The 14,799-nt window shown below is 38.6% G+C and overlaps 1 protein-coding gene across 2 annotated transcripts in view; it reads left to right on the top strand.

The window, feature by feature from the left end:
- Positions 1-14,799, top strand: part of PIK3C2G (phosphatidylinositol-4-phosphate 3-kinase catalytic subunit type 2 gamma) — a 206,320-nt gene that overhangs the window by 63,779 nt on the left and 127,742 nt on the right. For both annotated transcript variants that reach the window (XM_018919832.3, XM_030238643.2), the window contains 3 exons: positions 3,020-3,151; positions 11,402-11,516; positions 12,909-13,039. In XM_018919832.3, the coding sequence (XP_018775377.2) occupies positions 3,020-3,151; positions 11,402-11,516; positions 12,909-13,039 (378 nt within the window). The remainder of the gene's footprint in view (positions 1-3,019; positions 3,152-11,401; positions 11,517-12,908; positions 13,040-14,799) is intronic.

Raw genomic sequence — 14,799 nt, forward strand, 5'->3', positions numbered from 1 at the left:
AATTCAAAATGAGTTCTGATCTTACATTAGGATTGATTTGAACAGGAAATAAAAAAAAGGCAAGAAGTGTTTTGGTGGTGAGGAGTCTATGTAGAGAGCTCCTGCCAAAGACAAGGCTTGCTTTAGTCACTGATTTTCATGAATTTAGCTTCTATTTTCAAGTGCTTCAAGCAGTTAGTGTCTAAACTTCACCTTGATGGGTTTTTATGAATAAATATAACCTATCTTCTGTTAAAGTCTGTTATCATATTTAATATATCCCAGAATGTTCTCAGAAACTCTGGGAATAATTTGATTCCTAAGGATGTTGACTTGTGCAGTGCTCCTTCTGTTGGTTCTTTTTTGAGAGTAGAGTTTTGCTTTAGCACTTGTATGTTACCTTTGGAAAGTGTGATTGTCTTCTTGGTGCAGAGTCCAAACAGGCTGGTACCATTTAACTTATAATGTGTAAAGTCCAAATTTGCCCCCCTTATTTTCTCATCACTTTCATTTTCCTGGGGCTGAGATCTCTTAGTTATTTTCTTTGGTCTTAGCTGGTTGCTCTTGATGTATTTATTTCACCATCTTCTCTTTTTCCATCCTTCATAATTTATGTTAAACCTACAGACACAAAGTATGGAATTAACATTAAGCCAACCATTCATCAGCTCAGATGCTTTCTTGGCCCTGGTTTTCCCTCCTCTCTCTATTTTGCTTGGCTTGTCTCTTTTGTTTCCATTCTCTCTGGGTTGCCCCAGAGCTTTTCTGTGTTGAGTGCTTTTAGGAAACAAATTGTATAACTTGATTTGATACCTGTGAATGGCACCTTCTCACTGAGCAGCTTCTTTGTCTCATTTCTGGCCTGAGTTCCATCCCTTCTTCTTGGTCACTCACTTGGCTCAGCCTCCTACAGTCACAAAGGCTGAGACCAACTGGGTAAGTTCAGATAGGCATTAATTAAACTTCTGCCTCGGTTTTGCATTACAGAAGTGATGTTTAGGAGAGGCTGTTGGTAGTTTTCTCTGTGTCTGACAAAAAGAACTAAGTAGTGATGGCTTTGTGGGTTGATAGTCTGTTGAACTACTAAGAAGCTGTACATGCTTTTGTGTAAAACATTTGTTAAACATAAAAAAAATCCTGGGAAATCTTGGCCAGGAAATCTCAAATTAGCAAATCAAAACCGCTACAAGTTCTTTAAAGCAATGCAGATATTCCTCTTCTTTGTGTATCACATCTCCAGAAGGGAAATTTTGGTCCTCTTTGGCCCATACTTTACTCTTGGGGGGTGTAACTTGTCAGAGTTTCCAGGCTCTGTTCCTGCTAGAAGCAGTGGTGTATGTGTCCTAGGGAAACTCTGGCAAAAATTTGCTTTCTGCAGTGAAGATACTGAGAGTTTTTATTCACTGCTCCAGCTTCAGTGTTTCCAATTGTATCACAAAATGCATATTTTGGTGTTTTTATTACTGTGTCTTCAAAGCATCAATGATTCTTTAAAGTTAACTCTATCAGACATTTTTATGTAACAAATGTTGTTGGCCTCTCAGTGAAAAAGACAGAACAAGTTATTTTTAGTAGGTAAACCAGCTCAGTTTCCCAATAACTGTTTCTAACTAATTGTAAGGAAGAGTTCATGAGACAGGGGAAGCAAATTTGAAAGCTATAAATAGGGACACGTGGGAAGACAGCTGAGAATTGCTCCTCAATTCTGCTCCTGGGAATCAGAAGGAGTGGGAAATGGCTGTCTTGCTTTGTTATTCAGGTGTGCAAATTTGCATCATTTCCAAATGTTGGAAGACTGATGATCTTAAATTTTGCCATTAATGCTGATTTGGAGTACTTCAGATCTTCAGCTGCAACCCAGCTAATTTCTTTCAGTAGCTCCCCAGCACAGTCCAGGAAACTTTCCCAAATCCAACAGAAATTTGATAGATTTGGAACTGGGAGCAAAATCTTATGCTGATTTTTCCTTTCACAATTACCATGTCTTACTTCTAACAGCCATAATTCTCATGTTTTACAGGCTAATATACTTTTTAAATGCAAATTCTACTTTTGCTTGCTGCTTAAGTGTGACTATATCATTTTAAAATTGCAGAGTTGCATTCTTCTGTCACTCTATTACTCAGATTTATCTTTTAGTCTGTTTTCTTAATCTCCAGTTTATGCAGATCTTTTGTTTTCTTAATGATTGTATTATCAATGTGGAATAATCCTTTTGGCTCCTAGCTCCTTATATTCATTTTGTTTATACAGAAAAAAATGTAATTAATTTTACTCTCTGCTTAAGAAATTCCAGCTCCCACTGAATATACATGGAAAAGGCTAGAAAATTATCTGTTCAGGAAAAATAAAATGCAGACTTGTGTGGGTAATTACACATGTGATCTTTCCATACAGCATGAAACTGTCTGGTTTATTGGAATAATTCCAAGTTATTATTTTAGATACATTTTCATAAACTGTATAAATGAACTGAATGACCAAGCAAGCTAATGTTCAATGCGAAGTTGAGATGAATATTGATGAAAAATGAATTTTCTCACTAAAAATTCAAATCTTGTCATTGCTATTAAGACAGCATCTGCTTTTAAATTGTGGTTAAGACACATCACACCACCAAAGCATACCTGAACAAGGGAATGATTATCATTCAGCAACTCTTGGTTTTTTGAGTGGTGTTTTCCTCTGAAGACACAAGACAGCCAATAGCTGCTGCTTGACAATTCTCCCTTAACAGGCTCCTTATTGTGAAATAGCCTTTCACTGATGAGGTAATTCCAGAGGAAAGTTTAATTAAGTTCTTCCTGAAGTGAATGAGTTTTTATCTGCTCTTCTCAAATGCTGTGACTCAGGTTAATGGCTGCCAATACTCATCAATGTATTGAAGGGATCTGTCACTTGCATTTTCCTTCAGGGTGCAACTTCTGTAATTTATGGCTCCATACCTGTGTTAGAACTTGTAGAAAAATGTAGAAAAAAACCCCACTTGTTGTAAGAATGCTCAAATATTTCACCTTTTTTTTTTCTGGTTTTCTTTTAGGGTCAACTTCCCTCTAAGAATAAAGGCTCTTCCAAGGGAGACTATGCTGACAGTCAAACTGCTGGGAGTGAACAGTGCCTCGAGAAATACAGAAGTGCTGGCTTGGACATGCTGCCCATTGTATGCAAAAGAGTAAGTCTGGGGTTGTATGACCTTAAGAAAAGACCCTTCTTGAATAGTGTTGGAGACTACAACCTGGGAGAAATATAAAAAAAACAAAATTACTCATTTCAGGACCTCCTATAAAAAGACTGAGAGGGTCACTCACAGCAAAGTGCTTTGGATGTGCCAGTAAGAGCCACATCCACGGGTGTCTTTTTTCTTTCTTTTTTTTTTTTTTTCTTTCCTGCCTTTCTTTTCTCCCTTTCTTTTCTTCTTTTTCTTTTTTCTCTTTCTTTCCTCCCCTTTCTTTCCTCCCCTTTCTTTCCTCCCCTTTCTTCCTCCCCTTTCTTTCCTCCCCTTTCGTTCCTCCCCTTTCTGTCCTCCCCTTTCTGTCCATCGCCCTTTCTTTCCTCCCCTTTCTTTCCTCCCCTTTCTTTCCTCCCCTTTCTTTCCTCCCCTTTCTTTCCTCCCCTTTCTTTCCTCCCCTTTCTTTCCTCCCCTTTCTTTCCTCCCCTTCCTTTCCTCCCCTTCCCTTCCTCCCTTCCTCTTTTCTCTTTCCCTCTCTCCTTTTCCCTCCCTCCCCTCCCTTCACCCTTTCCCTCTCTCCCTCCTTCCTATTCTAGTTTTAGGTGACTCTTTAACACTTTCTCTTTCTTCATAATGGTTGGTTTTTTTGGGTTTTTTTCTGTTCTCACACACATTCATTCTGCTGAAATTGGAACAGTTTGTGGTGACCACAAGGAGCACTTTTCACTCTCCACACCACTTTAGAAGCTTTCTTCTCTTTTCTGACCACTTCTTTCTGCACAGTACACAATGTAACAGTGGTTTAAAGGTCCTTGTAGTTTGAGTGTCTCTGCAGTGATGTACAAATACCCAAGGTAAATTTTCTGCACTGCTCTAAATATGTTTCAGTAGCACTGACACCTGAATTTAGACTGAGTCTTTGCAGTGATAGGAATTTTTTATTTGGGCTCCATAGCCCTGCAATACCCTCAGTGCAATAGAGGGAGATGTTCAAACCCCCCAAATTTCCACATGAGCATCAGCCTCTAAGTTGTAGCTTTTCCTTATCTTGAGACATCTCAATCTACTTCTCTGCATGGTGGCAATCACCATTCAAAACAAAATAAAACAAAAAATCTGACTGCAGGTATTAATTTGCTACATTTGATAGACCTTGTGTTTCCTTGAGCTTTTAATCTGAGAGGTGTAGGAAATTGTTTGGATTGGTTTAGATGCTTTTTTCCATCTTTTCAGAGAAATTCAAGGTTATTCTGGTCTTTTGTGACTTAGTTTGTAGAGCACTTCGCTTGAAGGAAGGAAAAAGGTATGAATCAAATTTCTGCTGCAAGGATTGCTGGAGCATTTATTCAGTTACTTTTCTTTCCTAGTTAGCCTTAAGAAGGGCACTTCACTCTTCCATTGTCTATGCATTTTTAAAGAAAGCACGGAATGTGTTTGAGGCATGATAATTTAATGAGAGAACACTTACCCCATTTACTTCCAGAAGTTCCTATACAAGAATTCTGTTCTTGAGGACCTCAATTAACAATTGTCTGTATCACAAAATGCAGATCTTGGTGGTTTTGTTCTGGAGGTTTTCTTCTTTTCCAGCCTTCAAGTCCAAAAGAAATGACTTTTGGAAGGCCTGAAAATCCTCAGCTCCCTGTGAGGTATATTTTTTCATGTATGCCATCAGAGGAAGCACATTGGGTTTTGTTAGGTGCCCACACCACCCTGATGGTTTGAAAAATTTGACTGCAAAATGGCTCTGTTCTTTCCTGGAACCCACAATCAGCACAGTGAGAGGATGGAGGGCCACTTTCCTTTCATTTGCTGTGTAATTGGAGAGATCACTGCTGAAGTGACCCTTCAAAGCAGAAATCAAGGTTGAGTTGTTGCAGGAATGATTTGGGAATAGCACGTTCAACACCCCCTCATCTGATAGCTGTGTCATTTACAATTACAGTAATTACTACCACAAAGAAGCCTAAATGCCTTTTTCTCCTCTGGCCAACCACAGCTCCAGAGGATTATTCATTCTCTGTGATTTCAATTGATAGACAGACTGGTCTGAAAATCAGAATTGCCCTGAAACTCCCCTTGCTGCTGGAATGCAACTAAACTTTCCAGACTTATTTCAATAGAGTGCTTCTGAACTTGGAAGTCTGTACCAAGAAAAGATTTGTACTTCCAGTGTCATGCTAATATGTCAAGAGCACCTTGTATTACTGCAAAGATTATGGTATTAAGGTTTTTAAATAACAAACTCTGTGAATGTGTGGAAAGAGATTAAAGAAATCTGACCAGAAAATCTTTGACAAAACATTTCTAGCTTGGAAAATAACACTTTTTAAAAATAAAACTTTCCTGAGAGGTGAATTTGAGTTCTAAAAAAGTCTTAACATTCTTATGTCTAGAATTTAATTTATTGGGGAAAGGACAGAAATAAGCTCTTTGAAGAAGCCAGCTGCCCTGAGGTATTTGCTTGGGTCATCAAACATCCTGGTTCAAATCCTTGTCCCAGTTGGTCTCTTCTCAGGGTCAGTGCAGATAAGGACAGACTGTGGTTCTTCTTTTCCTATTCAGATGCTTGATAAAAAGAAAAAAATAGATTGTTTTGTCAAACATTGGGAAAAGAAAATAAATGTCAAACATGTTTTTTTAAAATACTGTTCCTCATTTCTGTCCTGTCATGTCATTGTCTGATTAAAACCACAGAAATTCTATTCAAAGTTATTTGGCTTATGTTAAAGAGAGAAGGAAAAGAAAAACAGGGTTTTTTTATTCCCAGGTATATCTTAGAATCTTGATCTGGAGCAAAAGAACACTTAATAAAAAGACCATGAAATTGCTCCTCTTTGTAAATTTTATGTCTAATTTCTCTGCTGAAATAATTCTTTTCACTGTATGATCACATCCCATCTTTATATTTTAATACTTAACATTTAATTTGAACTGAAGATTAAAAAACATGAAATTAACATGTATAGAAATTCTTTTCATCTGTTTCAAGAGGTGTGAGGTTTCTCAGGCTTTTGAACACAACAGTGTTGAAATCTCTTGCCAGATCAAAGGCCTGCAGTTATTTGCTGAGAGTTTACCACTCCCATTTTCCTCTAAAAAATACTAATCAGATGGATGAGAACTGTATATATACATACATTTATGAAGAAACAAATCCAGCTCTTTATTTAAAGCATATTATTTATTTTTTTATATTGCAATCTCTTCTAACCTTGCCCATTTTGAAACCACACAATACCTAAAAACCTCCTCAAGAATTTGGCCAGCTTTAGGGTTTTTGTTGTTGCTAAAGACTTGTCAGTGAACAGATGTTTAACAAACATCAAATTTGCTTAATTTACATTATTTCCTGAATTCTGGTGTTATCTTGCACTCTTGGGACAGTTTTCCTGCAGTGTGCAGATTTATAACATGATTAGCTGCTGGATACACACTGTAGCCTTAGCCAAACATGTGTTGGGATTCCTGCTTATCAAACTTCCTGAAAGTATTCTCCAAGCGTTGCCTAAATGGAGTTGTTTACTCTAAAATCACTGCTTGTAAGGAAATTTTGTGACTTTATATTTTTGGAACAAAAATTACAAAGTAATCAGGAACATAAATGCAAAATTTTTTTCGAAGTCTGGAATAATTTTGTACTCAATATAATTATCACTTACAAATTTATCCTACAAATTTAGGGAAGGTATTTAAACTAGAAACTGTGGGGATGGAGGTTGTGGTCCTTATAAATGTCTGCAGTACATTTAGCATTAATTTGTGGTTGAAAATTGTCTCTAGTTTGAATTTTTTACAACTCTGTGGTATTTGTAATTATAATAAAGGAGTTATCTCACAGTATCATTCCAATGCAGAATTAAAACTGCTTGTGTCATAAGATATGGAAAAGGGTTTTTTATATATTTTAGCAGCTTTTGCATTTCCTTTCAATTTAACCTCAACTCTGAACTTCTGAGACTTATAATGTCAGGTTTGGGAACACTTACATTATTTTTACACAGTACTTTTCCCTGATATTCCCATTTTTTTTCAGCCTAAGCAGTAATCCTCCTCTGACTGAAGATGGTAATGAGTGTAGCTGCCTGCTTGCCCAGTAGGTGAGCCATCATATCTGCTGCTCTCAGCCTTGTCAGAGAGTTGATTTCAGACAGCAGCCCTAAATCAGTGCCAGTAGAGCCTTTGGTGGTGCTTGTGTATCAAGAAGTCTCATTTGATGCTAGAGGCAATTCAAAAAGGGTTTGGAAGCTTTTTGTTGGCCAGGTTTCCATTCCTTCCCATCAGAAGCTGTGTTACTCTCTTGGGCTGAGCAGTTTCATGGTTCAGAGCTGATGAACAAACCAGAAATCCATCATTTTGGGGCAGCTGGGGAGTTCAATGTCCCCCACAGTTCCCCCACATTGCTCTGGCTTCACTGATTCTACCACAATTTATTTTGGTATTTCTGAATCAGACAGAGCAAGCAGCAAAACTTTCCTCTTGTGGGGAAAGTCTGCCATGGGGCTTCAGAGCATAAGGCTGACTTTGTCAGCTTAGGATAACTTGAGCTGCCTTTAAATAGCAATGTCATTTTCTGCAGCAAGGTGGGAAGGTTATTTTAGCTCCAGTAATAAACAAGAGAAGGGAACCTGTGTAATTCCAAAATGAATAAATGGCAGTAGGCACAGAGCAGGATGTTCACTTTCTGATCTGCTTGATAGTGAAGTTGTTAAAGCCATGTTCTGTGCCTGTGATCATTCTAGGAGTCTATAAAAGGTCATTACCCTCACCTCAGGGATGGAAAAACTGGAATGGTAGGCAGGATAAGGAGTGACCTTCCTGAGCTCATCAGCAGAACCAAGCTGCAGAGAGAAGAATCTGTCTGTTCACTAAAGGATATGGTTGTCCTGCTCATGATGATAATTCTTTCATTTTCTGAGTGGATCCTGCCCTCTCACCTGCTTCTTTTCCTAAAAATAATGATGTATCTTTTCCCTGTTTCATTCATCCCCTTGGCCCTTGTTGTTGTTCCATTTCTGTGTCCAAAAGCTGACTGTTCTGAGGAACACTGACTGTGCTTGTAGTGCCCCAAAGTTGGCTGGGTGTGCTGGTTTGGGCTGGGGCAGAATTAATGTTCTTCCCAGTGGCTGGTATGGAGCAGTGTTTTGGATTTCTGCTGAGCACAGGGTTGATAATGTGGGGATGGTTTTGTTACTGAGCAGGGCTTGCACAGAGCCAAGGCCTTTCTGCTTTTCTTGTTGCCACACTGGCAATGAAGCTGGGGATGCCTGGGAGGAGACATGGCCAGGACAGATGATCCCAACTGACCAGAGGGACATTCCAGACCATGGGGCATCATTCTAAAGGTATAAAGAGAGGGAGATAAAGGAGAAAGAGCAGAGACATTTGGAGTGGTGGCATTTGTTTTCCCAAGTCACTGTTACCTGTGCTGGGGCCCTGCTCTTCTGGAGGTGGCTGAGCACCTCCCTGCCCATGGGAAGAAGCAAATTTATTCCTTGCTTTGCTTTACTTTGTCACATTCCTATTTTCTGAAAAATCCTTTCACCCAGGATTTTCTCTGAGAAGCTGAGAAGCCTCAGAGAAAAAGGAAAACAAATTATTCTCTCATTTGCTTCTCCTGTGTTGTGCTCCCATGTGGAAAATGTTTGGAGATTGTTTACCCACAGGGGATTGTTCCATTGGTTTCATGTGAATTATTTTGACTCTGTGTGGAGGCTCTGGAGAGAATCATGAGTTTCATTATTATCTTTTTAGCTTTCTGTAAGTATCCTTTCTGTATTCTTTAGTATAGTTTAGTATAGCATTCTTTAATATAATTTAGTAACTTAAAATAATAACTTAGCCTTCTAAGAACATGGAGTCAGATTCATCATTCCTTCCTTCATCTGGGAACCCCATGAATACAAGATTGCTTTCTTTTCATGACTTTTGATTTCCTATTAAATATTCTTTATGTCTGAGAAGCCCATCTGCCTTCAACAATTCTTCTTTGTCTTCCTGGACAGTCTTTAGCCACATCTGTTTGAGGTGTAAATGAGTTGAAATAATGAGTTTAGGAAGGTCTCAAACACATCTACAGCACCTCTGAGGTCTGTACTACTTCTTATATTTGTCTGAACAGGTTGCCCAGGAAAAAAAAAATCCACTGAATGTGTTCTTTTTTAAAGGCCCCCATAGTTTTAGAGCACAATATGAAAGTGATTAGCAGTAATGAGAGCTCAAAAGGGTAATTTACTCTTCATGTTCATTTATTCTCAGCTACTCCTCTCCCTTCTAACAAAAGTGCCAATTAGTTCAAATTATGATGTAAATCTTTGTCAACAAAGGATTAGTTGAAGAGATGCAACTCATTTATTAAAGGTCATCTGAGCACACATCACAGGAAAACCTCTTTGAATCACCATTGATCACGTCCTCATTCACATCAATTACCTAAATGAGAGAGACTTCATATCACACAGTTGCTTTCTTCCAAGTATCTTGTTCATATCACAGCTTTTTCTGTCTCCATTCCCTTGCAAATCCACCTACAGCTGCAAAAAACCTTCAGAAAATAACTGTCTTTAATCCTCCTGAGCTCTGTTCTCACAAAAAAAAAAATAAAATAAAAAAAAAAAATGTCTGTGCTAACTACACAAACAGCTCAAGAAGTGGAAAAGAAAAATTAGTCCTGAATTAGGTTTATGCTCATTTATGTTGAGTGTAACAGTCACTTTGTGGGAGTTTCTTCAATCTTCTTCAGATGACTTTAAGCAATTTATTTCAATTTGCAATTCAAAAGACACTTTCTTTACAGCAATGTGGCAAACTCTTGCTGGGATCAAATAGTCCCTCTGGTGTCTCTTGTACCTCTGACATCTTCCTCCCCGGTGAAAGATGGGCATTCAGACCTCATTTACTGGCTGGCTTTTTCTGCTGCAGTGTCTAGTGATTCTCTCAGTTGTTTTGACTGAGCAGTGTTTAAAAAGATCTTAATAAAAATTATTTGTCAGTAAAAGAAGAGGTGCTGAACATAATCAAATTTCCAACCTCACTACTCATTAAGATATAGACAAATTAAGGGGTAAGGCCAGTGTATGATAGTGCAATATAAACTTGAGTTGGTTTGTTTTGCTTAGGATTTACACCCAAACTTTCTCATTTTATTCAAGTTCTCTAGACTGGGTTGTGCTTCCAAATCAGGCTGGGTTTCTTATCTGCTGGCCACATACATGCCTGTTTTACTGATAAGACTTTCTTGTAGGTGTAGTGCAAAGACTGGTACTTCAGACCATAACCTTTCATCTGTCCAAAAACTCCATGTGGCACCTGTGGTACAAACTGTCCCACTCAAACTCCCTTCAGCTCTTTATAGACTCTCATATCATACTGCCCCCTCCCTGCCACCTACACATAAAATCAGCAAGGATCCCTTATGGATGCAGTAGATAGCCATGAGTTTCTTCTTTTTGGAGAATAAATTTGCTGCCCTCAACCTTTTACAGTGTATTGATGCTTCACAGTCTCCACCATATTTGCCCTCCAAATTAGAATTAGGTATTATCCTTATTTTTACACCTGGCTTAAAGGGCAGCCCCTGTCACACAAGAAGCTGGTGGTAAAGTGCAGAGCTGACTCAGAATGTTTTGGCAGAGGGATTTTTTTCATGAACCCTGCAAGTGCAGAGTTGCTGCTCTGGCAGTGAGACCACCAAGATGCCACCTCTGCTGAGGCATTCACATTTTCTAAAAAAATCCCTCCACCCAGGATTTTTCTCCTGGGAAGCTGAGAGGCCTCAGAGAAAAGGAAAACAATTCTGATGTCATTTGCTTCTCGATGTTGTGCTCATGTGGAATGTGTTTGGAGATTGTTTACCCACAGGTCATTGTTTCATTGCATTCTGCTGGGAGTTGTTTTCACTCATTGGCCAAGCTGTGTTGAGACTCTGGAAGGAGTCACAAGTTTTCATTATGATCTTTTTAGCATTCAGTAAGTATCCTTTCTGTATTCTTTAGTATAGTATAGTATTCTTTAATATAATATAGTATCATAAAGTAATAAATCAGCTTTCTGAGAACATGGAGTCAGATGCATCATTCCTTCCTCCATCAGGGCATCCCTACAAATCCTCTACTGGCTGAGGCCAGATTGGTACTAGTCCCATAAAGATAAAGGGTTTGCTCTCCTTTTGCCTGTCCCTTGAGCTCTGCAGTTGCATGGCTGCAGTGGGATTGCAGTGATTACCAGGGCAGTGTTTCTCCCTGTTTCCTGCAGGAGGCTGCTCCGTGGAACCGTGCTGCTCAGCCTGGCACCATGCAGCATCCTCCCCACAGCACTGATCACCCCGGGCATCTGCAGCACTGAGACACCAACCTCAGCCACCCTGCAGGTGAGGAAGCCAGAAAGCAAAGCAAAGGCTTGTTTTCTAGCAGAGTGCAAGGAGAAGGGGTGTTCCCACAGCTCATGGAGACCACCCAAACTAAAATCCAGTTTCCATTGCAGCCACTCTAAGAATTACATCAGGCCTGCAGGGTAGCTTTGTCACCTTTCCAGGCTGAGTTAGCAACTGGGTATTTCAAGGATAAAGCCAATTTGGTTTTTATATTTAAATATCCTAATATCTGTTAGCCAATGAAATGTAAAAGCAGGTAATACAGATAAATGAGCCTGGCCTAAAAATAGCCTTGTTTTAACAGACAAATGGGGATTTTCTGAAGAGTTCAGTCCAAGACCATGCCTTAAAATAGATCTCCCTATTAATAATTCAGGGAAGTTGAGACAGTAAATAGCTATTAATTTATATATTAATTTATATCTACTGAAACAAACAGGATTTCTCATTCTGCCCCCCCTCATTTTCAGTTATTCCCAGCCATATAGCAGTATCACAATTTGTGAATCACATTGGAAACATTGTAAATATATATTTTCACAGAAAATCTAGGCTTGGATTGGAAGAGACCTTAAAGATGATCCAGTTTTGCGAGGTGACTGAGTGTTTTATAGGGAACAAATTTGTTAACTTGTAGAAGAGTGATGCATATGAAATACTTACTTTAAAAATTAGATAGAGATTAGACATTTTGGGGTGCATTAATAGACCATAGATAGATTCAAACGGAGCTGAATTATGAAGAAAAATCTGAATTTTCAGATAAATCTACTCAGATTATCAAGTACCTCAAGCTTCGTAGTTTTGGTTGAACTTTTGCTTTCTCTGTATCTTAAAAAAACATTATCCCTAAGTTTTGACAAGCATGTGTGAGAATGGAAAATTGGTTGATGCTGTACAATATATTTATAAATTGAACATCCAGAAGAGAAATCAGGAATCTGATTTCCATCTCTTGCAGTGACAAACTACACATCAGAAATAGCCTCACTTTTCAAAAAACAAAACAAACCTACATTAATGAAAGGTTTCCATTTGAGAATCATCTCATTAAAAAAGAAAAAAAAAAGAAAGAAGGAAAAAGTAAGAATTTGCTTCAGTTTTGAGCTTATGCAGCTCTGATAAGACTGTAATATGGTGGCTGAAATGTTCCCAGGGAAGTTAGGTTCCACTGATTTCTGTGGATGGAATTTATCACCAAAACTTTCAAGTAACATATTACATACAGTGAGCATCCTCACATTATTATCCCCCTTCCTTTTGTCATACTTTGTTTACTCCCTGTACAAATCCAAGATAACATTTATTGACATTTGTATTGGAGATTACACATTGCTAAAACCCTTCTGTCTTTATTTTTCCTCTTCCTTTTCATGTTTATAAATGAAGATTGACTTCCCAGAAGCTGATTTGGAGTTCATTAAACCCGAAGCTGAAGAAAGAAGAGGTGATCTTGTAGAGCCAACCCAAGAGTGCCTGAAGCACATTGCCAGACTTGCACAGAGACACTCTCTCTTGCTGTAAGTTGTCCCCACCTCACCCTGCTGGTTCTTGCTGGGCTGTACCTCCCTTGTCGATCACAATTCAATGGATCCAATTTGTTAAAAACAAAATTTTCCTCTGAAGGAGCCTGGCTTGGCTGATTTGAGAAGTAACACCTCTGAATGGAAGAACAGATCACATCAAGGCCTAATAAGGCCCTGGAGGTGGCAGTGCATTTTATCAGTTTAGAAAAGGATTGTTTTTCCCTTTCTATTATAGATCTTTTCATGTCTTTGAGGCAAGAAACTAATTTTTCATTCAAAACATGAGATTTTCAGGTAATGCAGTGCATCTGTATCAGTATTAGCAAGAACACCTTTAGGTTCCATGGAAATTGGCCTCCTTTAGTTATTAAACACTCAGACTTCAGATGGAGCTGGGAAATGGCTTTTGAAAAATCTGCTTCAAGTTATGAGCGAGGAAAGAAGTATGGAAAGTTCAGCTTTCCCAGAAGGTGGATAAAGACACAGTGGTACAAAACACACTCTGAACTGAGGCAGATCAGTATGCTCTGCTACAGGAGTGTTGTACTACCAATTAGGATTATGCACTGCATAAAGTAATTTTGGGTGTAATCAGAGTGGAATTAGGAGCACAGGTGCTTACAGAGAGCCATTTTACTAATGGCAGTTAATTGTGGGAATTAATCCTCCATCAAAGGTCAAAAGGTGCATTAGTTCTGCAATAACTAAACAACTTAATTCAGCACTCTCAGTGGGATATGATGTATCTGTTAAGAAGATTTTTCTCTGCTGATTTCTATGTTGGTGGTTTGAGGGTTTTTTAAAATTAATTTATTTTAAAAAAGAGCTGCGTTTTATGTTTAACTGAATTTTTACAAAGACAGGCAAAATGTTAAATTATTTTTATTAACCAGGGGATCTGTGATTTGAGGTTTTGTTATTCTGTTTTAAAATGTGAATGGGATCTCAGTATTTTATTATGAAGAGCCACAGTGACAGTGAAAATCCACCTGCAAAATATGCTTCAGAATGATTTAGAGAACTTCAAACCCACTGCCTGTGACCTCTGTTACCCTGGCAAAAATGTGGTTTCAGTAAGAAGGAATAAGATCATTAAGAAATTAGCAAAGTACAAAGTAATTTGTCAAAGAAGGCAGCTCATGCCCTTTCTCTGCTACTGAAAACCTTGATGTCCATTTTATTGAGAATGCCGCATGGTTCTTGTCTTCAAGACTCAGGAAGGACACAGTAGATGTGGAAAGTGTTCAGAGAGGGGCAGCAAATATCATGGGAGGTCTTAAGGTTCTCTTTGACCAAGAGAAGCTAAAAAGGCTGGGACTGTAGATTGGAGAGAAGACTAGAGGATGTCCACAATTTATACAATTAATTTTTGTAAAATCATGATGGTGATAGAAAAGGTAAATGCCTCATCAATTCCTACAGTATTTGAACTTAGGGATGTTCAATGAAACAAGCAGGAAAGAAATTCTCAGTAAATGGAATAAAGTGCTTCTTTAGACAGTCAGTGGTGAGCTTTTAAAATCTGCTGTCACAAAGCTGTGAAGGCAGATGACAACATCACCACGTTTGTGAAGGCTGAACACAAATTCATGGATAGGTTTCAGAAAGGAGCAGCAAAGGGTGGATCCTATAACATCCCTAATACAACAGTTTTGGGTTCTGTGGGAATATGAAGGGAAGAGACCACTCAAAGTCACTGGTCTGGAGTTTAGGCTGTGCTAAATTCAGGTCCTTGGAGGAAAGGCTGTGGTAGT

This window comes from Serinus canaria, chromosome 1A, assembly GCF_022539315.1.
Source record: "Serinus canaria isolate serCan28SL12 chromosome 1A, serCan2020, whole genome shotgun sequence".
Taxonomy (NCBI): Eukaryota; Metazoa; Chordata; class Aves; order Passeriformes; family Fringillidae; genus Serinus; species Serinus canaria.